This window comes from Delphinus delphis, chromosome 9 (genome assembly GCF_949987515.2).
Source record: "Delphinus delphis chromosome 9, mDelDel1.2, whole genome shotgun sequence".
In the NCBI taxonomy this organism is placed as follows: domain Eukaryota; kingdom Metazoa; phylum Chordata; class Mammalia; order Artiodactyla; family Delphinidae; genus Delphinus; species Delphinus delphis.
This window is the reverse complement of record NC_082691.1, coordinates 100,409,438-100,434,076: the sequence shown is the minus strand read 5'-3', so window position 1 is coordinate 100,434,076 and position 24,639 is coordinate 100,409,438. Positions and strand designations below refer to the sequence as shown.

Sequence of the window (24,639 nt, the reverse complement as noted above, 5' to 3'; positions counted from 1 at the left end):
GAGGGGAGGCCGCCCAGGGTGATGGGCAGGCGGATGGGCGGAGGCCTCCTCCGCGAGGCCGGGGCCCCTCGCCCGCAGCACCGACCCCTCTCCCCGCCAGGCCGTCAGACCCTTACTACTGGCTCTGAAACGGGCCCAGCGTCGCTCCTGCACAGCCTGGGAACGAGCTGGACTCATTTTCCTGAGTGGAAAGCCTAGAACTTTTCTGTTCCTTATGCTCCATCGAGTATGGCTAACCGGAGGCTTCCCTGGTGGCACAGTGGTTGGGAGTCCGCCTGCCCATGCAGGGGACATGGGTTCGTGCCCCGGTCCGGGAAGATCCCACGTGCCGCGGGGCGGCTGGGCCCGTGAGCCATGGCCGCTGGGCCTGCGCGTCCGGAGCCTGTGCTCCGCAACGGGAGAGGCCACAGCGGTGAGAGGCCCGCGTACCGCAAAAAAAAAAAAAAAGAAGTATGGCTAACCGTGAAGACTGTCTCTTAAACATCCTACTTACATGATCTGACGAACACTAGCTTCTGAGACAGTCACCTTGGGACTTACTCTAGACCTGGAAATGCTCTAACACCCCCTTCCCATGGTCTGTCTGCAGGCTACTGCCGTCGGCATGAGTGGCCTGCTCCCTCCACAGAGGCAGCAGGGAGCACAGGCCAGGCCCGGCGTGTGTCCCCAAAGACCCTGATTTTAGGGGCGCACTGGGCACAGCAGCCACAAGCCCCCCTTCAGCACCCATCGTGGCTACAGCCGCTCTGGCCCCGAGTCGGCCTGGGCCTCAGCGCCGCACCCGGGTTTCCTGACAGCACAGCTAACCACGCCACAGGGCCTTCCCGGATAACGTGTGCACAACCATCCCGAGGATTCCTCAGATCAAGTAAGGACTCAGGCGGGGAAAGATCGGGAGAAAAGATCTGACCCTTGGGAGGGAAATGCGGCAGACGACAGGCAGGCCATTCCCCGTGCTACACCGAGTGCCACCTGAGGGGCGGGGCCCAGGGCAGGCTGGTGGCTGCCGGGAAAGCAGAGCTAGTGACCCCGCTCATGCTTTCTTCCCCCACGAGGAACCCAAGTTTAGCTCAGTCCCTCACGTGTGTTAGGGGTTGGAGTGTGCACGACTCCCGCGGATCGTACATTGGAGTCCTACCCCCAGTACCACCGAACGCGATCTTAGCTGGAGGCAAGGTCTTTACAGAAGTAATCATGTTAGTGAGGGCATGAGGATGGTGTCCTCAGACGAAAGGGACATTTGAGGCATGAGCTCAGGGAGAGCACACTGCGAACATGAGGACGGTCAGCGACCGGCCACGAAGAGGGGCCTCGAACAGCCTCAGAAGGAGTCAACTCCTCGACCTTGGACATCTGGCCTCCAGAACCGCGGGGATGTAAGTGTGTGTTGTTTAGGGCGCCCGGCCTGTGGTACTGTTACTGCGGCCCCAGGAAGACAACACACGTGTTGCTCTTTCCCAGGGAGTCGTGTGCGAATTCCTCCCCCAGCCACGGAGGGGGCTTGGGGGGCGGGGTAGGGGGGTTGCTGATTCTCTGGGGGCTCTGGGAGGGCAGGCTTGTCCCCAGCGCTGGTGACAACCCAACAGCCATGCGCTGGGGTGGCCCCTCTGGACTCCTTTCCGCAGGAGCCATGGGCCTTTTCCTTAGCAACCAGGGTCGGTAATTTTAGAATCCACCACAGGTATCTCCAGCTTAGACCAGGGGGTGGAGTTCTGCCCCAAATGAAAGCTAAGCCCCCATCTGCCAGGAAGAGGACAGCCATGGCTTCTCAGCGCTGAGGTCAGGACAGCAGGCGGGAAGAAGTGCTCTCCTGCGTGGTGCCCCTGCAGTGGCTCGCAGCGCCCCGGCAACGTGGTGTGCGCACACGTGTACGCATACCACCCCCTGCCGGCGCTGGCAGTTCCAGCGCGAAGGGCAGGAGGGGAAGCGACATCTAAACGAACCTGAGTCAAGAAAGCCAGAGGCGTGGCTGGGGAACGCACCTCCCTGAGCAACAGGCATCCTGAAGTCCGGGGCGGTCAGGCCAAGGACAGACCCCTGGCCCCCTCACAGTCCAGACACGGGGAAAGTTCTGCTGCAGGGGGCCGAGGGCGGAGGCCGGCCTCCAGAAGAGGCCAGGGGTGGGGCATCCTCGGAAGGATGCAGCCCATTAAGACGGCGGCTAGGGGGCCCCCACCCGGGGTCCCTGTGCTCCCCACCCCACAGCTCCCCCTCAAGGGCTCTCTGGAGCCCTGCCAACAGGCTGCTTGGATCCTTGGGCCACTTTAGGGTCCTGGGCGGTGCCGCTGCTGCAGCCCGAGGCTCTGCTCCTGCACTGGCGGCCACCTGGAGGGGTGGGGCAGCAGGCAGCAAAGGGGGTGGGGGGCTCCAGTGGCTCTCCGGGAGTCCGAGGGGGTGACAAGCGGTCAGCACAGCGGGGCTGCCGCATGCCGAGGAGAGAGGGCCGGAGCTGGGCCCAGAAGCCTCTGCCAGGGGCACGTCCGGGGGCAGCTGAGGCACCAGGCGGGGCCTCCCGCTGGCCAGGCCTGAGGAGTCGCCGGCCCTGCAGCCTTCCGCCTGGCCCCGCAAGATCTTCGGTCTCGGCCTGCGGGGGCCCTTGTGCCTCCAGTAGGGCGGGTGTCTGTGAGCAGGGCCACCGGTCCAGCGAGGGCCCCAGAGGAGGCCCTTCGTCCCCGGGCCCCACGGGCGCCGCCCCAGCCGATCCACCTGGGTTCTCACGGCGGCCACTTCCTGAGCCAGGCCGGCCAGGGTCCCGGCCAGCCGATCCAGCTTCTCCGAGAGGGCGGCACCGAGGCCGCGGAGCTCGTGCTGCAAGGAACTCGCGCAGGGGCACGGTGGCCGCGGGGAGGCGCGCGGCAAAGCCCCAGGGATGGCGGCTCCGGGGGGAGGCCCAGGCGGATCTCCGGGAAGGGGCCTCGGGTGGGTCCCGGCTGAAACCAGAGCGGTACGCGGGTGAGGGTCCTCGAAGGCTCAGGACCTTCTCTCCCCCCAGGGTCCGTCCCTTCAGCTAAGGCCGGGCTTCAGACGGGTAGGATCCTAGTGACTCAGGCTGGGGAATTATGGATGGCTGTTCCCCAGAGTCACGGGCAGGATAAATCACAGACCGGGTCTCCATGGTAACCAAGCTCGCTTAGGACAGTGGCCTTCCCATCTTCTAGGAAAAGGTGGGTTCTCTATGCCACCTTTGGGCCCTACTGATGTCCCGAGTAACTCTGCCCTTGGGAGTCAGTGGGCAGGGCCTGGAGAAGCCACAGACGGCATGAGGCCAAGACCGTGGGCAGCATCTGGAGAGGGCCCAGGAGGGCCAGTCCAGCCTGGGTCCCAGGTGTTGCTAGTGGGGTGACGAGGGAGCTGTATCAGCACCCAATGCTACTGGTCACCAGTAAACCACAAGCGTCCCCACGCCCTCCTGACCTTTACCCTCCCTCTTCAGAAGTTACAGACATAGGACTTTAATTCTTAAGTTACTTTAAAAAAAAAAAAATCACCTCCTCCTTCACCCTAAGTTCCCTTGGAACTGGTCTCCACCCGAGGCACTCCACCCATGAAGAAGCCCCGTTACCACCCGGAGCTGCAGGACAGACCTGCTCTCCGGCCACGTCTGAGTCCCCAGCCCGGCTCTGGCCTGCGCTTCTCAGGACCCCAGAGCTTCAAACAGAAAAAGCGGAGACTGGAGCCCAAGGACCCAAACGATGCCCGGCCACGTGCTTCAGGAAGGACCTCGGCTAAGGGCCCGCGATAGTGCTGCTGTCCTACGTGCCCTTCTACCCGTCGCGCAGCAGCGGGGCTGCCGGCCTCAGGCCAGCTCAGCGCTCCCGACAGAGCAGCTGCACCTGCAGGGGCGCCAAGCCCACAACACGACGGAGCCCCCCCACCGCAGGCTTCAAGTGTGAGGATCTGGGTGCACGGCCCAGAGCGGACCAGGGGCCGAGCCCCGCCCTCCCGAGGCGGGTCTCTGACGTGGTGTAGGGAAGAGGTTCCTCGGGGTTGGGTGACGCAGAGCCACATCTCTGGGGACGCCCCCGCCGGGCCGCTCACTACTGCGCCTGTTCCCCGCTCTGTCCTCTAAAGCCACCTCAGACCCCGAACTTTGATCCTGGACGCACCTATTCTGGGGAAAGTCTCAATGTCTGTTTTGCCTCTAAAAAGGGTCTGCACGCTCTTATGAAACAGCCCACTAGTCCTGGAGGAAAACCCTGAAATGAAATAAGCAAGCCGAAGTGAGTTCAACGTGAGACTCTTCCTGCCTGTGACCCAGACGAGCCTGGAAGGCTGTTATGAAAACGCCTTTCCCAGGCTGTGAGCCCGGGGGTCTGGCTGGCCCACCCCACCACAGTGAGCTAAGCAGCGGGGAAAGAGGGTGGGTGGCCGTGCAGACGCTGAGGCCCCGCCAGCCCCGTGCTTGCAGGGCTCCCGATACTTGAGGGGGCGGGGAAGCCACCAGCTCACCTGTAACACCTGGGCTTCCGTCTCCGGGCCCCAGGCCCCTGGACTCTTCACCAGCCGTCGGATTCCAGGACAGGGGCCCACAGGCTGACCCAGGAGGCTGGCAGGGCCCAGACCCCGACCTTTTCTCCAGCTGAGAGGCAGGGTCCACAGCTGCCCCCGCAGGAAGAGCACAGAGCACCTGGGGTGTGGATACACATCGTCTTCCCAGAGCCACTCTGACCGGGGATATTTGGACACGACCTAAAAAAAAACCCAAAACAACCGAACTTTCAACTTTCAAATACAGGTTAAACGAGACGCAAGAGGGATATACTCGGCTCGTCAGGATGCCCATCTCTGGGCACCAGGGCACACAGGACGAGGGTGGCCCAGATTATTTCCGGAGTCCTCTGCGGCTTCGGCATGATGCCTCTGGCTCTCCCAGTAGGTGGGGGCTGGAGAGCGCCATGCCTGCAGTTCCCACCCCCAGTGAGGCCCCTCTGGAGACCTGATGGAGGCCCTGTGGGTCCACGCCTGGCCCCCTCTGCTGTTTCCCGACAGGCCCACAGCCAGTGAGGAATGTGGGTACAGCCGGGGCTTGCGCAGAGGCCAAGCGGTGCGGAGCCACCGGCCTGAGTGCGGGGGGGGGGGCCCTTCCCCGACCCTGCACCCCACCCATCCCTACCTCCTCCAGCGCTGCCCAGGGGGCCAGGCGGGCCCAGGCTCTCCAAGCACACTTCTCTCCGGGGCGGATGGGACCGGCCTCCCACCTTCTCTTCTGCTTTTCCTGCTGGGAGCGAACACTGGGTCAGGCTCCGACTGAGAACTGCGGAGGCCTGGAGTAGCAGGCAGCCGTTTCCAGCTTTCCTGACGGGACGACCGCTTCGTTTCCCCGAGTGGAGGGATCTCACTTGTGACACTGTTTCTGTTTACCGCCAAAGCTACTGGCAACACAACCAGGTAAGGAAGCAGGCAGCCCCCAGACCTGGGTGACCTAGATCAGTGACCACTTGAGTGACCCTACTTCTCCCTTCTTGGGCCCCAATTCCACGCTTATGCTTTAAATAAGCCAATAAAGAGTGAACCTGCCAAACCCTAGACACCCTACCCTCCACCCTAATAAAAACACAGTCAGGGCTGCGCACGCTCTCTCCCCCGCCCCTTGCCGGTGGGCGTGCCACGTAACCTCCACGACCTGCAAGTAACACATCCTGTGCCTCCCTGTTCCCTGACGGTTTCTGCCCAAGTGCGTCCTACAGCACACGACGCTGGCTCCAGTGGGGCTCCAGTGTGTGGGGCTGGCCCGCTACGAGTAACACGAGCTGGGGTGAGGGCCCCAGGTGTTCCTAGCTGAGAGCTTCACTATCGATATGCTGGGACCGACACAACAGTACATACACGTACATGTTATTAAGCGTGTGTAATGTGCAGATAGTATATACGCATATAAATATATATATACATATATATCGAGTTTACTGTCGGACTTTCCAATTAAACACACTCATTTAACACTCCTGGGGCCCCATGTGCCTCAATGTCCCCGCTTTCTCTCTTGGACACGGCTCATCCTATGGGGAACTCAAGCGTGACAAAAGTAGAGAACTTTCTGGCAAGAGTCAGGCAAAGTGATGGGTGGGACTCAGAGAACCCAGTCTCTGGACACTTGGCCCTTCTGGGGGACATGCCCCCTTCTCGGGAGACCCCAGGCTCACCTGCACTGAGACCACGGTGGTCCCCGGTCTCGCCTCTTCTCCGGCCTTCACCAGGGCTGCTGCCAGCGCGAGGGCCGCCAGGGCGTGGGGAAGGAGGGCCAAGGCCCTTGCAGCTGGGAAGGCGGTCCCTCTCTGTCACAGACAAAGCCGGGGTCAGGGCGGTGCCTGCACCCTGGGGCGGGGCTGCCGGCTCTCCTCTCCCCAACAAGCTCACCCTGCAGGAGGGGCTGCCAGAGCTCAGGCTCCAGCCTTGGGTCTTCTCCTTCTGAGCTGCTGGAGCTGGAGCTGGGGCTGGGGCTGGGGCCCGGGACAGGGTCAGCCAGGCAGGCGAAGCGCAGGGGCCCCCCGGGCAAAATCCCCTTCAGAGAGTTCTCCAGGCAGTGGAGTGGGGAGGGCTTGGTGGCTGGCCCTGGGCAAACGGCAGTAAAGAAGCCCTCTGTCCATCAGCCCAATGCCGGGCAGGAGGGCCCTCTGCCTAAACGGGCGGGCTCGTGGAGCTGGTCCCTTTTCAGCTCAGCCCCATACAAGCTCTGGTGGACCCTGAACAGCGTCCTCTCTGGCCATGGGGAGTGGACAGATGCAAAGCCAGAGCCTGGCCCGGTCCCCAGTCACTCTGGAAAGGCTGCCGGGGACCCTTCCAGAAGTCTCAAGACCCTGGAAGCCATTAGCAGTCTGGTTCCAGCCAGGATTTGGGTCTTATAAGCTAGGCAGCACCCCCTACTTGCATTCACTCAGGACCTGCAGCCTGAGAAGAGATTCAGTTATGCCCACAGGAGGCCCTCCAAACCAGCTCTTTCTTGCCTGGTGGGAGTATTAGAAATACTGTACTTATTCAAGTGAGTCAGACCCTACCAGCCCACCTCAACAAGTCTAGGAAGGAATTCTGCTGTGAGTTCAGCTACGCTGCAGCAGGACACACGCCTCCACCCCCAGGCAACTAGTACAACAGAGGAAACCACCAGTCTTTCCCCCAGAGAAACGCAACTTCTGGATAAAAGCAGTGCTCTCCCCACTTCTTTTCAGCACACCTCGGGGTGCTCCAGCCAGCAGTCTTTGGGAAATGTATGCACACTCCAGCTGGCAGTCCCGAATGGGTGAGATAAGGAAGGAACAGAGGAGTACAGAGGGAAGGGGAAATCTGTACCCTCATCAAACACCGTTACCGGGAGGGAAGACACGCCAGCAAGTCCCGGGGCAGAGGCAGCTCACCATCTGGGAGCCACCTCCACGGTCCTGGCCTGGCGGCCCCGGGGTCCTTGGGACCTTGCTGGTGGCAGGCAGGGATGGTGCCAGGGGCAAGTGCCTGTGGGCTGGCCAGGCGGAGGCTCCTGGTGGGCACGTCACCCCCTCGCTGTCCCAGGTGGGCTGGCTCACAGGCCTCATCCCTCAGTCCTGTTTCAATGAGAAGCCAAGAGGCCTGTCAGCCCGGGGGCCCCGTGTTGGCACCGAGGCCAGGAAGTCACTGGACAGAGAACAACTTCTGTCACGTTGGATTCTCGGGCTCACAAGCTCCTGGAGCGCGTCATACAACAGCCCCGCAGACGTTCCCGGGAGCTTCCCGAATCCCCCAGGATCTCCTTATGCCCCGACCCAGCTACCCAGACTCCCAGCAGCCCCACAGCTCAGCGGCCGTGCTGGACGCCAAGGCACGTGGGGCCGACAGCCAGGACACAGACACTCTGCGGCCCAGGCCCCAGCCCAGGCCCGGATTTGGAGCAGCGGTGGGGCTGGGTGTCCCGTCCCGCCTCACCGCCGCCAAGCCTCTGCCCAGGCCGTTTCCAGGACATCATCTCATCTCAGCCTGGGATGGGGGCCCACCAGCTTCTGGGGAGGCAGCGCCCAGGGCGGTCCCTGGTGCTGGCCTCCAGCTGCTCTGGAAGGCTGCCGGGGAACCTTCCAGAAGCCTCAAGATCCTTCAGACGCCGGGCAGCGCTTTACCTTCCATGCCCGCCGTCCAGTTCTTGGGCTCCACCCTCCATGGCCCCCTGTGCCCTGCCGAGGAGCAGGGCCAGGTGGGCTGCGGCCCAGGTGCAGGCATCTCTCTGAGGCAGTTCTCCAGGCCCTGGAGCGGGGAGCTTCCCTCGCGGCTTCCTGTGAAAACCCAACGCTCGCGGTCTTGGCTGGTCAGAGCTCGGTCCTGTGAACCCCAGGAGCCTCGCCTGTGCCCTGTCTCCGGTGCAGCCGGAGCTACTGGAGGCGGCGCAGGGCCCGAGGCCAGTCATGCCGGCTCAGGGCACCCGGGGGTGGGGGCGGACCTGGCCCCAAACCCATCACTCCTGCCTCCCGGTCGCCCTGGGAGAGGCCTCCCCAGCTCGGCCGCCTACACAGACACTGGTCAGCGGGCTGTGGTGGGGGAGATGGGCCCTGAGGCTGGAACATCGTCAGGCTGCCTTCGCTACTCAAAGAGGGAAAGGCCAAGGATGGAGCAGGTCAAGAAGGGCAACGTGGGCTTCCCTGGTGGCGCAGTGGTTGAGAGTCCACCTGCCGATGCAGGGAACGCGGGTTCGTGCCCCGGTCCGGGAAGATCCCACAGGCCACGGAGCGGCTGGGCCCGTGAGCCATGGCTGCTGAGCCTGTGCGTCCGGAGCCTGTGCTCCGCAACAGGAGAGGCCACAACAGTGAGAGGCCCGCGTACCGCAAAAAAAAAAAAAAAAAAAAAAAAGGCAACGCTAATGCCTTTCAACTTGGGAAAAAACTAAATTGCCAAAATCGTATTTCTAGTGACAGAGCCGTGGATACGATAGGAACTAGATGGACTGAAACTGTTTTTCTTTTTTTTTGGCTGTGCCACGCGGCACGTGGGATCTTAGTTCCCCGACCACTGACTGAACCCGCGCCCCGGCAGTGGAAGCGCAGAGTCCTAACCACCGGACCACCAGGGAACTCCCTGGACGGAAATTCTAGAAAAGGCCCTTCCTGGGTCAGCTGTCACCTCAGCCATGCTCTTCCCTGAAGGCGTTTGCCGATGCTGGGCCAGGCAGAGCAGGAGAAAAGAGAAACTTCCAGAGCTTCAGGCCCCTGTGAGGCTGGAATTGCAAAGTCACGAGAGGAACCCCACACACAGCTTTCTCCACGGACGCTGCTGAGTTCTGGGGCAACACGGGGAGCTGGGGAGCTGGGCTGGAAGCTTCTACAAGGCAGCGTGACATCGCCCGCCGTTTGGGTGACTTAGAAAACCAGGTCTGTTGACAGAGGATGCTCGAGAAGGAATGTCCTGGTACCGACCGCAGCCCACCGCGCAGCTGCGGGGAAGAGAGGAGGGGGCAGCACAGCGCTGAGGATGCTAAGACCAAAGGTGGGAAGACGCCAAAGGGAAGCATGAAGACAGAAAGCACGGTGGAGAAGCTGCGCGCAGGACGCGGGGCCACACGCAGCGTCCCTGGAAGTCACGGCAGCGGGTGGCTCAGCCACACAGGGCAGCAGAGGGAGGCAGACGCCACCCTTCCTCCGCAACCTTCCGCAGCTTTTAAGCAAGACTGAACGATCTATTACCTACTAAGAACTAAAAATTAAAAAGAAACTTCGGCTGCATGTTGGGAGGTAAAAGCCCTCCCCCCCCCAAGAGACTAACCCGCGGCAGGTGCAGGGACCCAGGCCCAGGGACACTGGAGGACCCGGGCCGGCCCGATGGCCCCCACTGGCCTGGCGCAGAGCCCTGGGTGCAGCTCCAGGCCTTTCCACTGACAGTGGGTGAGGCCAAAACACAGAGGAGAGCCCCGGGGACCGGGTGTCCATGGACAAGGCAGGCAGAGAGCACTGGGATTATTCAGGTGGAGAAAAAGGTCCAGTCCTGCAAGGTCCCAAAGAGGGGACAGCTCATATGGCGGCCTCCACGAGGAGGTACCCCGACGCACAGCCACCAAACACACCCTCTAAGGTGGTTTCACACAAACCTCATGACGTTTTTCCTTAAGTTGGAAAGTCAGTGAATATGACAGACACTGACTTCTTCGTGGCTGGGATAAGGAAGAATTTGATGTTAAAGGAGATCTTTTTACTTTTTAAGACATCTTAGTTGTCGTCCTGCCCCTTCTGAGCCAAGTCACTAAAAGAGACCCCCGCCCCCCAAAACAGGTCCTGCATCTGCTCCCGCCGTGGCATCCCCGCTCTGCTGCCGGCACCGGGCACGATGGCCTGATTTGCTTGGGCCGGACACATGGCGGTGGGCAGGGGGTGCCTCCCGTCCTTCCCCAGAATCCACTCCCAGCCTCAGGCCGGCCAGCTCACCTTTTCCAGGCCGATGCCCCTGGCTGCCCTCAGGGCTCTGGAAATCCAGGTCCCCGTCAATGCTGCTGGACGAAGAGAAGCTGGCGGAGGTGCCTTGGGAGCCTGCAGGGAGGGCAGGGGTCTCTCATGCAGCCCCGCAGGCCCAGAGCCAGACGAGGCCCCAAGACCACCTCTGCGGGAAACAGCACAGCTGGCGTCATGGGAAAACCACAGGAGAAGAGGTCTCCTGGGCCCTGGGCTGTGGACGGGCGCCCAGACCGGCCCCAACGCCTCTCCCACTGGGATCTCCCCTTAGGTGAGGGCACTCGTGGCGCTGATTAAAATCCTGTAGCACGTCAACCCACATAAACCCAACCACGGGTCTCGTGGGCCTAGAGGGTAAGTGAACCTCTCAGTGGAGACAGTGGGCAGAAGAGTTTAACTGGCTTCCACCAAGTGCAGGGGCTGTTTGGGGGTAGGCGTGAGAGGGGGCTGGGGGAGAAGGGCTGCACCCCTGAGGCCTGGGATGAGGAGGGCGGACCTGACGGTGTCCTTGGCATCCCCCGTTCTGTGCACAGGGACAAACCCACCCCGAGCCCATGACGTGGTCTACCTCTGCTGTGTGATCCGAGGCGCTGCAGCTCGGGCCTCTGAGACCCAGGGTCTCCTGGCTGGGGGCTCTGGGACCAAGAGCTGGCTGGCGGCTGGGAAGGTAACGACCCACTCAGGGGGATGCCCCTCAGACAGGCCTCCAGGGCTTCCAGGGGTGAGCTCGAGGCGCTGCCGGCTGGGATAGGGGAGATGCCCCATCACCATCTCTGGCCCATCCCCCTGGCCCAGCCCCGGCTGGCTGCCTGGCCTGCCTTCCGCAGGGGTGGCGAGTCCTGTACCAGGCGTGGGAGCCTGCCGGGCAGGACACCCTTCTGTGCAGGCTCTGATCTGTTTTCTGCTCCCCAATCTGGGGAAGCAACGCCAGCTGTACTCAGGCCCAGGGGCAGCGTTGGGAGAGCCACACGTAGGGGCCAGCTTCCCAACTGTTGGGAATTGTCTGCAAGACCACGGTCCTTACAGTGGAAGGCTTCCTGGGCAAGGGCCTGGGTTAAGGAGGACGGGAATTAAGGGAAGGGATTAACTGCCTGGGAAGGACGGCCAGGTGAATGCCTCTCCACCCAGGAGACAGGCAGGTGCCCCGTCCCCTGTGGGCTGGCAGAACTTTGTTGGGGCGCTGAGAACCCCACCCGGGAAGACTCGAGCAGACAAGCCCAGGCCTCACCTCGAGCTGCAGAGCCCCAGCTGGGCACTTGGACCCGGGCGGTGCCTCCACTGTCCCCAGGGCTGCCCGCGGCGGAAGGGCCGTGGGTCCGCTTGCTGAGCTCACAGGCTGTGGGCTCCGGGGGCCCCTGGGCCCAGCCGTCCTCCACCTTCACTGCAGAGAGCACGCTGCCAGCTCCAGGACCAGGCCCGGGTGGAGGGGTCTGGAAGGGGCGGGGCCCTGTGGGAAGCCCCGCGTGAGGCCTTCTCATAGGGTTAGGATGGGGCATCCAAGGCCCCCGGCCTCCACAGCCGCCTCAGCTCCAAGGTCGTCGCTGCTCAGTCATCGGCGGATGGACCCAGTCCCACCCCCACCTCCAGAGATTTCTGCCGAGGGATGATGCCAAGCAGCCCACCCCAGGCAGCACCGAGCCAGGGTCCTGCCTTCAAGGGCAGCGCGCCCAACTCAGATCGACTTTCTCAAAGTTCTGGGACGCTGATGACCAGTGGTGAGCCCATGCGAATGTGACAAGAACCCCCTCGTCAAAATGATACCCGGCACGTCTACTGCCTGGAGCTATGTCTCCTATTTTCCATCTCTCTCCCTCCCAACCATCCCCTGCTTCCTCTGGAACCCTCAGCTCCTACTGTAAGAGCCAATCTGGAATGTCACTGCACTGCTGCACCTCCTACACGCCTACGCCCTTTTACAGCACGATCCCCGACGTCTGGCTACTCCAACCGACACACTGATGTGGACGCCCGAGTGTCTGGCTGTGGAGGGTCACCTACTGCCCTGCTTGGAGCGGAGAAAGGCAGTGGTTGGCGTCCAGGGGCCTCCCTGCCCAGCCAGTGGCCTTTACCTCCAGAATTCCTTTTCCAGGCCCCTGGGTCCTCCTGCAGCCATGGGTCCCTTGCTCCTGAGGGGCTAGGTTGCTTGTCCCGGGCCTCTGGGATCTCCTTCAGACAGTTCAGCAGACTCTGGAGGGGACAAGCCCCTGAGGCTGTCTCTGTCTTCACTACAGAAAAAAGGAACACACGTTCCCCCTGAATCGGCGACTTCAGGCTCGGTGACAAACACCCAAAAGGGGAATTCAGTTAAGAGGTCCAAGGCCAGAAATCTGGAGATGCAGGTCTTCTTACAACTCACTCAGCCTCGCACAGGCCACTGTCTTCTTAGTGCTTGGTTTAAAAATGCCTGTCTACACACCTCCCAGAACTGGATGGATGAAAGGAGGATGTGCAAATGTACCCTACAGGCAGAGCATACGGTGCTACTCTGAGTACAAACGAAGGAAGGGGGTGGACTGGGTTGCTGTTTGTAGATGGTTCCTGGGCGCTGAACAGAACTTAATTTGAGGAGGCCCAAGCTTTTTACACACACACACACACACACACACACACACACAGAGCGTACCTACGCCTCACAACAGCCCTCTAAGATGGGAACAATTATCCCCTTTTACAGACTGGAAATCAAGGCTCAAAGCCTGGAGGAGCGTCTCACAGTCTGCCCGGCTAACAGGCGTCAGGGTCCAGGGCTGGGGCTCCTGCCCCCACCGCGTCACCCTGCTCCCCCAAGCCCACCACAAGCATCCCACTTCGTGTCAACATGAAGTGACATCACTCATCATCTCCTCCTCAGGTGTCCCATATCAGGACGAGTAAAGAACCCAAAGAACCCAGGGCAAAGTCTATTTCTGAGCTTTCTTACGCCAGCTGGCCAATGCTGCTCCCCTAAGGCAGCCATCTGGCTCCAGAAATGTGACACTGGCGAGACTGGGACGGCCAAGCTGGCGACGATCCTCAGGGAGGATGTTACATTTATAGACAAAGATCCATCCAAGGGCAATTCCGCGGGCTCAGAAACCCTGGCGTGAGGAGACGGGTCCGCAGGGACTCACCTGCCCAGGGCGGGCTCCCGGGCCGCAGCTCTGCTCCGCTCAGCTGGGACGCACCCATGCTGCGGGCTGGCGGCAGGAAGCGCAGGGGCCGCTCGGGGTGCTGGGGCCCGGGCTCGAGGATTTCCTTCAGGCAGTTGATGAGGCCTTGCAGGGGGCTGTTCCCAGGAGAGATTCCTGCAGCTCCTGCAAGGCCCGCACGCTCAGGGCAGCCCTGAATGCGGCAGCTGTGGGACCTTCAGGGTCAGATTTCCCACCCGTGAGAATGCGAGCGACGTCTGAGCGCCACGCCGGGCGGTCAGGAGGCTGAGGTGGGAGCCACAGGACGCCTCCCTTTTCCCACCCCCTCAGCTCCGGCGCAGGCCCCGCCCTCGGGAAAGGCAGCCCCTCACCTGCCCCCGTGGCCCCTCTCTCCTGATTCCTGTGGCTCTTCCGCCTGCCGGGGCTACAGGTAGGAGGGCTAGGCTCCTGGCTGGGGGCTCCTGGGCTTTCCTCCTCCACAGGCCTTGGCACGTCAGCAGTTTCTGTTGCAGGAGAGACAGGAAGGCCTCTCTAGCCCCAGCTCCCGACCCTGAGAAGTCACGCAGGATCTGGTCCCCCGAGAGGACAGGCCTCTCCAGGCTCTAAATCCCTGAGGGGCAGCCAAGTTCTGGGAACTTGGATTTGCGGCAGAGCCAGCTCCCGCAGGCTTGTTCCAGGAGTCCATCCTGGGGAAGGCAGGGTCTCTCCCTGTTTCCTTCTGGTGTAAATGTAAGCACAAGACTGTCCACTCCGGGACCCTCCCCCACCCCCAGCCTCTGACTCTGGCTCAGCAGCTCATATGCCCATAGCCTCAACACGCAGGCCCAAGCCTTGTACATGTTCCTCAAAGCTGGGCACGTGGCAAAGGTGCCAGGTGACACCTGAAACTACAGGCTAAATGGGGTACGTTTTTCAGGAGTGCCAATTTTATGCCATATTAATTTGACATGTTTCAGATAAAAACAGATATTCAGACAAATGTATAATTTGCAAAAATTTTAAAATAAAATGAGACCCAGAGAAATTGCAGTGGCCACCTTGCCCTCCCCGACTATTAACACCGCCCTGGCGAGAAGCTCTGAGAGTCAGGTCCGGGGCCACAGGCACGCTGCACACAGCACCCCGCGAGTGGGGCCGAGCACCCCGCATCTGCGCTGGCCCACGGGCGGAGGCCCAGCACTAGGCCTGCTCCCTGGGGGCCCCGTGCTGGGTCATACTCACTGATGGGGAGGGGGCTCCCCTGCCCCCTGGCTCTGGGCGGGCTGTGGGATGAGCTGCCGCTGGGCATGGCGGCCAGGCCAGGCCGGCCGACAGGTGTGTCCGGAAGGCAGCCGAGCAAGCCTCGGAGAGGGCAAGTATCCCCCATCACAGCTGCTGCTGGGGGCGGGACGCTGGAATTAAGCCCCGCAGGAGGCAAAATGCCCCCACCATTGTCCCGTCCTGGCCCTTCCCTGCCGTGTTCCACTAACAACAACCAGGACGTCAGTAACCTCTGCCCTGTCATCTCTGGGCTCTGACACATAGATTCACAGTCTAGGTCTTGTTCTGATAAGATCCTTCTCACCCGACCATCAGCTGAGCGGACTCAAAGGAACCCTACGGGCTGGGGCTGCTGGGGACAGACCCCTGAGGAGGTGAGAGTGCCAGCGAGCAGAGCTTGGGGAAGGAGGGAGAGTCTGGTGAGGCGGGAAGAGTGCAGGCTCGGGGGGCCTGGCCGCTCATCTACAGAACAAGGCTGGCCTCGCCCACCACGCAGGGCATGCCACGACGGGGGCCCCAAGGGCGTGGATGAAGCCAGGCAGAGCCAGTAGAGAAGAGTAGAAGCTGCTGTCTCACCACGATCCACGCACTCTCAGAGGACAGGCACGCCGCCCGGGTTCATGCAGTGGGGCGACTCCACCCAGGGCCTGGCAGGGGCCGGGCAGGCGCACAGCGCTGCCCACAGCTTGAACTTGTCTGTGGGATGCAGAGGGCCCGCCCGCTGTCGACTCACCCTCGGGGCTCGCCCCCTCCCCGTCCAGGCTGGCTCCCCTGCTCTCAGGGCTGACTTCCCCGAACAGGAACTCTGGGATCTCTTTCACCAGCTGCACCAGGGCGCTCAGGTGCAGGCTGTGCTGGGGGGCTCCTCCTGCCAAGAGGCCACAGGGAATCCCCCGCATTAGCTCGGCACTCATGCTGCTGCTTGCGGCGTCACGCTGCGTCTCATGTAATCCTCCCACCACGTGAGGGGCAGCAAAGGAGAGACCCATGTCCGCAGACAAAGAGGACCTGGGCTCAGGGCACAGCCAGGAGCAGGACGCTGGGGACCACGGGTAACTGAGCTCCTGTCGCTCGTTCCCTGTTACTCCTCCGAGGGGACCACCAAGGAGGGCTGCCTCCCCGTGCCCTGCCACTATCTGGGCCCCTGCCTTTCCTGGCACCCCCTGGACCACATCCGCCGCCCAAAGCCTCTGGACCTTCAGGGGCTGCAGGCTGGCTCTGCACGGGTGGTGGCGGGAAGGGGGCCTAAGCGGGGAAAGCTCTCCAAGGGTGATCCCAGCTTTCTTCTGAGCACTTCATGCGATGGGCAACAGTGTACCAGGCTCCCGGCCCAGAGGGGTGAGGGGTGAAAGGTCATGGAGGGGTCGGTGTGGCGAGGCGGGGAGGGTTGCGGTCACAGCGTCCCGGAAGGAACGGAGCCAGGGGCTGAGGACGTGTGGGAAGGACACGAGTGAGTCCACCTGGGCCTAGCTTACCCAGGAGGACCAGGACCCCAAAAGGGCCTGTCCTCGTCCGCCAAGATTACTTACCCAGGGGCCCTCCTCCCCGCGGAGGGTCCTGCCCATCAGCAGCACAGCCCCCGCCCCCCACGGCTCCTCCAGGCTCCGAGGGACACAGGAAGGCAGAGAGGGGCAGCAGCTCCACTGTCCCTGGGAAGGAAAAGAGGGACAGTCCCCCGGGAGTGGAAGCCGGCCTCCGCCCCCCCCCAACACGCAATCGCGCCAGCAGCCCGGGCACCTGCAATCCACGCACCTGTGCACGTGTGTGTCCGTATGAGCACCCAAACCCCAGGGACGGTCAGAACCTCGGGGACCAGTGCTGTTTTGCCAGTCTGTTAGGGCCCCCACTGAGTCACACCCAGCACCCTGGTACAGTCCACAGAAACGACAGCATAGAAGACCCACGAGGCCCCCAGCTCAGCGCAAGGCTCCCGACGCCACCTCATTGTGTAAGCAAAGCCCAAGGCCCGGTGGGTCCCAGGGTCCAGAGCGACTCAGGACCCGGCCTCCCGTCCACCCGCCAGCCAGCTCCTGCCTGCCCCTCACCCAGGGAGGCCAGCGTCTCGTAGTTCTCCCGCATCACGTCCAGGTAGAGCGCCCTCTGCCCCTCCCCCAGCAGCCGCCACTCGTCCTCGGAGAACCGCACGGCCAGGTCCTGGAAGGCCATGGACACCTGTGGGCACAATCTCAGGGGAGTTGGCTGGTTCCCTCCTGGCAAGGCCCGCCTAGTCATCCTCAGCTTGCCTGTGTCTCCAGGTGGACACCAGAGGGGGGGCAGTAGTGACAGAGAGCGTGGGGCGGGCGCCTGACACATGGGAACGGGCAAAGGGGCAACGGGAGTCTGCTCAAGAGACAGTGACGGGGGTCAACTGTGTCCCCCAAAAGTTACGCCAAAGACTTCACCCCAGTACCTGAGAACGTGGCCTTATTTGAAAATAGGGTTGCTGCAGATGTAATTAGTTAAGATGAGGTCATAATGGAATAAGGCAGGTCCTTAATCCAATATGACTGGTGTCCTTAAAAGAAGAGGAACAGAGACAGACCCACAGGCAGGAAAAGTCCATGTGACAATGGAGACGGAGGCTGGAGTGCTGCAGCCACAAGCCAAGGAATGCCCGGGGCCACCAGAAGCTGGAAGAGCTGAGGCAGGAGCCTCCTCCAGAGCCTTTGGAGCCGGCTTCGGAAGATCAAAGAAACATTGTGTCCTAATTTCTTTAAAAACAGTCATTAAGTGGGCTTTAAAATGGCCGTCAGACCCTAGAAGATGACCAGCATCTTGAAGGCATGTATTTTAAATTACAGCAAAAATTAACTTCATGCAAATTAAGCACAAAGTTTATATTTATATTAAGCAGAATATAAATTACGGGAAGGGTCCTTCTGGCTTAGGAACAAATGCTAAACTATTTATCTGTAAGAAAAAAATTATTAAATAAAATGAAGACACTCCTAATAAAGCAAAGATAATCTACTGCCTTGTTTCATCAACTCAAGTGAGTGATTTTAAAAAGCATCGCTGTGGGACTTCCCTGGTGGCGCAGTGGTTAAGAATCCACCTGCCAACGCAGGGGACACGAGTTCGAGCCCTGGTCCAGGTGGAGCAACTAAGCCCGTGCGCCACAACTACTGAGCTTGCGCTCTAGAGCCCGCGAGCCACAACTACTGAAGCCCACGCACCACAACTACTGAAGCTCGCGCGCCTAGAGCCCGTGCTCCACAACAAGAGAAGCCACCGCAATGAGAAGCCCGTGCACTGCAGCGAAGAGTAGCCCCCGCTCGTCGCAACTAGAGAGAGCCTGCGCAGCAACGAAGACACAACACGGCCAAAAATAAATAAATGAATGTAAAAACCATCGCCGCTACCAACCACGGCCTTGTCACCAATGGCATCTGCTCCCCGCTCTGTCTCCCGCTGACCACTGGCACCACGAGGACACACTCGGCTGAAGGCAGCCTCTCCACGGGCTACCTGCCTTCGGTCCAGAGTCCGAAGGCCCACAAGTGGTCAGACACCGCAGTCTCCTCCTCCTCGGCCCCCTGTGCATTCTGACCACCGGACAGCCGCTCAGCAGGCCAGCGGGCTCTCCTGAACTAACCTCTGCCCCCTGGCTGGGTATGGGCACCTCCTCTCGGGAACATGCTCAGACGCCCTCCGAAACATCTCTCAAAGAGCCACCCTCATCTCTTCCTGGCCTTCTGGACAGAGAGCTCGTAGTCAAAGTTCAGGTCCGTATGGAAGAGCGGGCCTGACGCTGCTGCCCCGAGAAAGGCTTGCCTGAGAGGCTGGCCTGAGGCTGGTGTTGGGGAACTTGGATTTGGGGAGGTTCCCACGGTTTCCTGACTGATGAGGATGGTTTGCTGGGCCCAGACTGTCTGTACAAACAGTGTGGTTGGTGCTGAACACTGCCTTCCTTCTGGGACTCTGGGATTTCAGTACATGCCAGGAGGAGGGTGTCTACATGGTCTGCCTCCAGTGAAAACCCTGAGTCTCTAGGGAGCTTCCCCGGGAGAGGACATTTCCCACCGGTTGTCACAACTCACGGCTGGAAGAATTAAGTACGACCTGTGTGACGCCGCCAGGAGAGGACGCGTCTCCTGCTCCGTCGGGACTCTGCCCCGTGCCTTTCCCCTCGGCTGACCGTGACTGCGTCCTCTGGCTGTAATGAACCACAGCCGTGAACACAACTATACGATGGGCCCCGGGAGTCCTCCTCGCAAATCCCTGACCCCGGGGTGGTCTCAGGGACCCCGACACAGGGTCCCATTGCACTTCCCAACAGGACACGAGCACTGTGTGGGCCCAGAGGGTGTCCCACCTGGCACGTCTGGTGGGGAGGCCTCACGACCCAGCCTGGCCCTAGCTTTGCAGCCTCGTCCCCCACTGCTTCCACTCACGCCTCCCTCCTGGCATCCACAGCCCACCTGCCTCGCTCTGTCCTCTGTTCCTCTCTCCTCTTCTTCCGTCTCTCCCTCCCAGAGTCTGAATCCCAGCCAGGCTCGGGAACCCTGGAGCTGGTGGAGCAGGGAGACGCTTTGGTTAGGGAGTCCCTGTCTGCTCTGCGGACCATGATGGAATAAAATTTGTTTTTAAGGCAGAACAAGGCAACTGAAGCATAACGTACTCCCTGCCTGTGCTGGGCCCCCCTAGCGTGCAATGGGCATCTACATCATACGTTAAGCAGACTTCCACAAAGGCAGGAATGTCTGCTCAACCATAAGGATCAACGCGTTTTTTCCTTCTTCATTCTCTTCCTAATTCTGTATGGGGTCATGGTGACCTGCTGTACGTGTAGATCTGGACTGTGTATCTTTGGTGAACTTTATGTAAAATGTCAGTGTCATTTTGACAAACGATCCTTTGTCTCTAGAATGTACATAACTGTGCCTTCGACCTCTAACAAGTGGAACAGTCCTCAGAGCTTTCTAAAAGACTGTCTCTCGGGTTATAATCCTCAGGTTGGCGTGAATAAAATTCTCTATTTCTCCTTTAGATCGACGACTGGTTAGCTTTTTGTCAATGTTCGGGAGGCTCAGACTTGTCCCAACAGGCCCAGGGGCTGAATGGGCACAAACGCTGCCAGCAGGCTGCATGTGCACGTTTATAGATGCTGTTGTGATGAACACATGTGTGTCCTTTAAATACTGAATTTATTTTAAAATACATGGAAAGGCTAAATTCTCATGTACTAAGTTTTCAACGTTAAGAAAGAGGGTCACAGAATCAAAAAGGTTGGCACCCGCTACGAGTAGTCCCACTCTCTCACCACCACAGCCAAGGAAAAGTGGGGAGGGGGCAGAAGAGGGTCAAGGAGTTACAATTACTTCACTCTCTTTTCCCTTAGACACTCAAATACGTGTTAAATTCCCACTATGACCAATCGCTAGAGAAAAGTAAGTGTCCCCAGAGCCTGGAAACAAGTCACACCAAGCCCTGGAGGAAAGATCGGCCACCTGGAGGGGGCCTAGCAATGGCAGGGAGTTTGGAAGCCCCAGGTCCTGGCCTTTGGACCTGTCAGGGAGGCTGGAGGGCAGGCGGAGGGGCTGGCACCAACACTGCGGCACTGTCACCATGGACCACGCCTAGAGAAGGGCACTGGGGGCTCCAGAGTCTGTCTGGGCTTCCTGGCCTTGCCCAGGTGACAAGAGTCTCTGTCCTGCACCGCAGGGCTCTTCCTAAGGGAGACGGGTGCTTCAGGCCATCCTGGCTCCACGATGCCAGCTTATCCAGCAAACCTCTGTGCTCGGACTCTGTTAACCCTGGGCTTCCCATGCAGATTTCACGTTAGGTGGTCAAACACGTAATCGGCCACCATATAGTTCCAGTTTGATTGTCAGCTCTATTTTTCACCGTAAGTTAAGGAACTGGCATATTCTGATTTATCTCTCTGTCCTTTGTGAGTCTGGTTAGTGTACGTTGATCCCCCTGAGAATTATAAGGGGGGGGGGATGCACCGACCGACACCAGGCTCTGCACCTGCAAAACAAAAATGCCACCCAAAACACACGCCCATTTTATAGGAGGCCGGTAAGGAGAGCCAAGGTGGGCTTCGAGGCCACGTCTTCTCCACCTTCTGGCAGCTCCACACAGGGCTGGCTCTGCAGGTCCCTTAGCTCAAGGGAAGAACACGTAGATCCCAGCTACCGAGCTGCAGAGGGCCCGCCTGTCTAATGAGGCCCCGCCCCCGGCCCTCTCTAGGGAACACCAGCCACGCTGAGAACTGACACAGCCTCGACACCTCCCTCTCTGGAGATGAGAGCTGAGGTCGTGGTACCTTCTCTGCCTGTACACTTTCCCCAACACGCCACATTTTATATGTGGACCAGGTGCGTGAGACCCCAGCCAGCCTCTCAGCTCCATCCATCTCTGTCCCTCCCTCTAACCCACTTGGATGCTAAGTGAGATGTCACACACAGGGGGCCTAAACATCAGCAGAGGGGTGATCCCTACACACGTCCGAGCACTTCAGATCTCTCGTTTGATTGACAGGATGGCCCTACGCAGGCAGCTGCTCAGGCACTTTATCCTGGGCTTGGGGCGAAGGTTCCAAAGCAAGGAGGGGTGATGCAGCAGGAGCAGGCAGACAGCCAGGGGCCAAGTCTACGACCCTAGACTCTGCTCGACTGTGACTATAACCTATCAGAAGATCAGTAAACCTTAACAAACCAAGCATCAAACAACCACTTTTATTTTTTTTGGTCACGCCTTGCGGCATGCGAGATCTTAGTTTCCAGACCAGGGATCAAACCCACGTCCCCTGCATTGGAAGCACAGAGTCTTAACCACTGGACTGCCAGGGAAGTCCCAAACATCCACTTTTTAGAAAATCATTATTACCCAGTACAGTTTGTGGCGACAGATTGTGGGAGTATCTGTTACAAACAAATTCTCATTCTCAGTAACCTCTTAATAAAAGCTGAACTTTTAACAAGATTTTCAAGATGGTGATGGAGACGAGGGGTAGGGTCTTGGGTAAAAATAAATGATCCTGTAGCCACTGATAATGGCAGAGTCCAAATGGCATGGCCCTTGCCGGAGCAGGAGGTGGGGAGAGTAAGGGTCCAGCAGAGCCAAGTGGCAGGTCTGTTGCAGAGCTAGTTCAAGTCAGCAGACAGCTTCTCTGTTTGTCAAACTGGGTGAAAAATACTCTGTCCTTATCTTCTCCCATCAGAAGCTATTTACTACCTAACATCTGAAAAAACAGAAAGGCTTTTAGGTTCAAAGGATTTACTTCAGAATTTCCTTTTAATCAGGACTGATTTTCTCACCTCATCTTAGATCTACTAAATCATGATTATGTTTAGTGCTTTCAGAGCCCAGAAATTGACATTTTCCAGTTTCCCAGATGATTCTGACACATTCTAAGTTTAGAATCACAGAGGGAGAGCTGCCCTCCAGTCATGGCCCCGGAGACTGGACAGAACCTGCCCCGCCTGCCAGAATGAAAACTACTCGGGTGAACGGGACCCTCTCCTCCCGCCAGGGGCCAGCTGTCCACCACAGCATGTCTGTGAACTAGAAATCACCGACAACTGCTGTACACCTTTAAGGCTCAGTGAACATTTAGTGCCAACTTCCACTCACAACAGGGGGGTTCTTCAATCTCTCCTTGAACACCTATAGCAATGGAGGGCTCACCACAGTCCCATCGTTGGCCTGATCTGTCAGTTAAGAAGTTCTGGAACACGAACGGGCAGAGTGTGGGGCTTTGGGCTTGACCTCAGGAGCTAGGCTGCTGGAATTCCAATCCCTGCTTTGCTTCACATTAGCTAAGGGCTCGGCAAACTCATCTATAAAACGGGGATCAAAACAACCTCTCTCGGGACTTCCCTGGTGGTACAGTGGATAGGACTCTGTGCTCCTAATGCAGGGGGACCGGGTTCGATCCCTGGATCGGGTTAGATCCGGGTTAGATCCCACATGCATGCCACAACTGGGAGTTCACATGCCACAATGAAGGAGCCCATGTGCTGCAACTAAGAAGCCCACGAGCTGCAACTAAGGAGACTGCCTGCTGCAACTAAGACCCGGTGCAACCAAATAAACAAATAAATAAATATTAAAAAAAAACAACAAACCTCTCTCATAGGGATGTTGTGAAGATTAAATGAATTAACATAGGAAAAGTGCCTGGAACAAATGCTGGGACGTGATAAGTGCTACGATTCCTATTCTTAGAGCCGAATCTGTCTGCCTAACGTCCACCTGTAGGTCACAGCCGGCCACCTCCAGCTGCAGAGTGGGCTCTTACACACACCATTCCTGACCTTGAGTGCCTCTTTATCTCCTGGCTAAATATACCAGCTCTTTTAGACATCTGGAAGAGATGGTTTCCAGGCCATTCACCACCTCAGCCAAAAGATAAACTCTTGTATGACAAAGTTCTCATAAAACGGGAATGGGAATTGACTGTGGCCAGGGGAGGTGGTTCCATCAGTAGTCTCCCCCTACCCAGAAAAAGCAGAGGAAGAGTGAGGAGTGTGTGTGTGTGCGCGTGCGCGCGCGCACGCACGCATCGGCGCAAACCCGCTCTCCCAGCATGTTTCAGGCTCAGACTCTGGGCTTCCAGATCAGATCCCGAACCCTGCTGCCCCCACCTGCGGGCTGTGCTCCCACTCCCCTGACCATCTGGCAGTCCTGCTGGACAGGAAGACAGGAGGCCGTCCCTGTTCCTCTCCCTCTGACTGTGACCTACCACTCCTCAAGGCCACTCCTGGGCACCTTCTCCATGAAGCTACACAATGGGAGGACACACTCCAGAACATGAGATCTAAAAGATCCAACCCCTCATTGTACAGAAGAGTTAACTATGGTACGAGGAGGCCTGAGCATGGGGCCAGCGGGCATATCTGAGCTTGGGTGTCCGTGGGCTCCCTAACTACACAACCAGATCTGCAGAGGGGACTGCCCTTGTTCCCACAGCATCCAAACTGCTTGGCTTCTCCCTTTCTCCCAGGAGCCTGTGGGGCATTAATGTCGCCAAGGTCGTGGCACAATGCCGCTCTGCCTGGCCACAGACTGCCCCAGCCACTCTCCCAACACCACCACCCCCTCCCCCGCCCTCAAACCACGGAGCCCACGGTTGTCTGAGGCTGGCCCAAGCTCATGAGCCACCACAATTACAGAGCTGGCCCCAGGGACCCACCCAGCAGAACGTGCAGCAACTCCCCTTTGGTACCATCAGGTTTCCTAGCACCTTCACACAACTTGCCCAAACTGGTCCCAGGCTATGACAGATGGGGCTCTCCCTCCACCTCTCGGACCTACACATCTCACCTAATGGATAAAACCCGGTACCTCGTTCTATGCCCTCCCCCCGCCCAGAGTCCAGGATCCTACCAAGGATGAAAGTGAACAGATTTACTCATTCTCCTTAGGCCTTCGTGCCCATCGCTCCCAGTATAATTTATCATTAAAAGCCAAGAAGAGAGGGTGATGCTTAACCCAAAGGAACGAGTTTCCAAAGGTGGAGAGAGACTCCAAGTATGCGTACACTGCGGGGCGGGGAGAAAGGAGGGAGGCGTCCGGGGACCTAGACTTCTCCGCACCAAATCTTGCGCACCAGCACTCTCCCCCCGACCCGGCCAAAGTTGGCGGGTCCCAGGCTCGCCCTCGCCCTCCAGGCACGCACAACGCCGCGTGGAGCAGACCCGCCGAGGCGTCCGTCTGTTCTCGTCGGCTGGCGGCGGGGTCCCGGCTCGCGGCGCCGTCCGCGCTAGCCTTACCTGGCGCGCCATCCCGGACTCAGCCTCCGTTCCTGGCTTCCGGCACGGCCGGGGACACCCGCTCCCCGCCCACAGGCTGCGTCGCGACCCTCGGCGGCGGCAGCGGCGGCTGCGACCTAGGTCGGCGCAGGAGGA

At 59.6% G+C, this 24,639-nt stretch overlaps 1 protein-coding gene across 2 annotated transcripts; it reads right to left on the bottom strand.

Moving 5' to 3' along the window:
• KRBA1 (KRAB-A domain containing 1) lies at positions 1–24,639 on the bottom strand. 2 transcript variants are annotated; one of them, XM_060021073.1, is made up of 18 exons: positions 24,505–24,639; positions 16,828–16,954; positions 16,312–16,431; positions 15,516–15,650; positions 14,744–14,899; positions 13,894–14,025; positions 13,505–13,687; positions 12,464–12,619; positions 11,623–11,841; positions 10,963–11,136; positions 10,371–10,472; positions 8,082–8,234; positions 7,353–7,535; positions 6,358–6,552; positions 6,144–6,275; positions 5,114–5,218; positions 4,450–4,689; positions 1–2,930 (listed from the first exon to the last, which is right to left on the bottom strand). In XM_060021073.1, exons 1-18 carry the CDS (start codon positions 24,514–24,516, stop codon positions 2,047–2,049), a joined length of 3,408 nt encoding a protein of 1,135 aa, XP_059877056.1. In that variant the 5' UTR covers positions 24,517–24,639; the 3' UTR covers positions 1–2,046. The 2 variants fall into 2 exon arrangements, with proteins under 2 accessions (XP_059877056.1, XP_059877057.1); XM_060021074.1 differs by lacking the exon at positions 24,505–24,639 and adding an exon at positions 4,107–4,196 and having other exon boundaries at positions 16,828–16,918.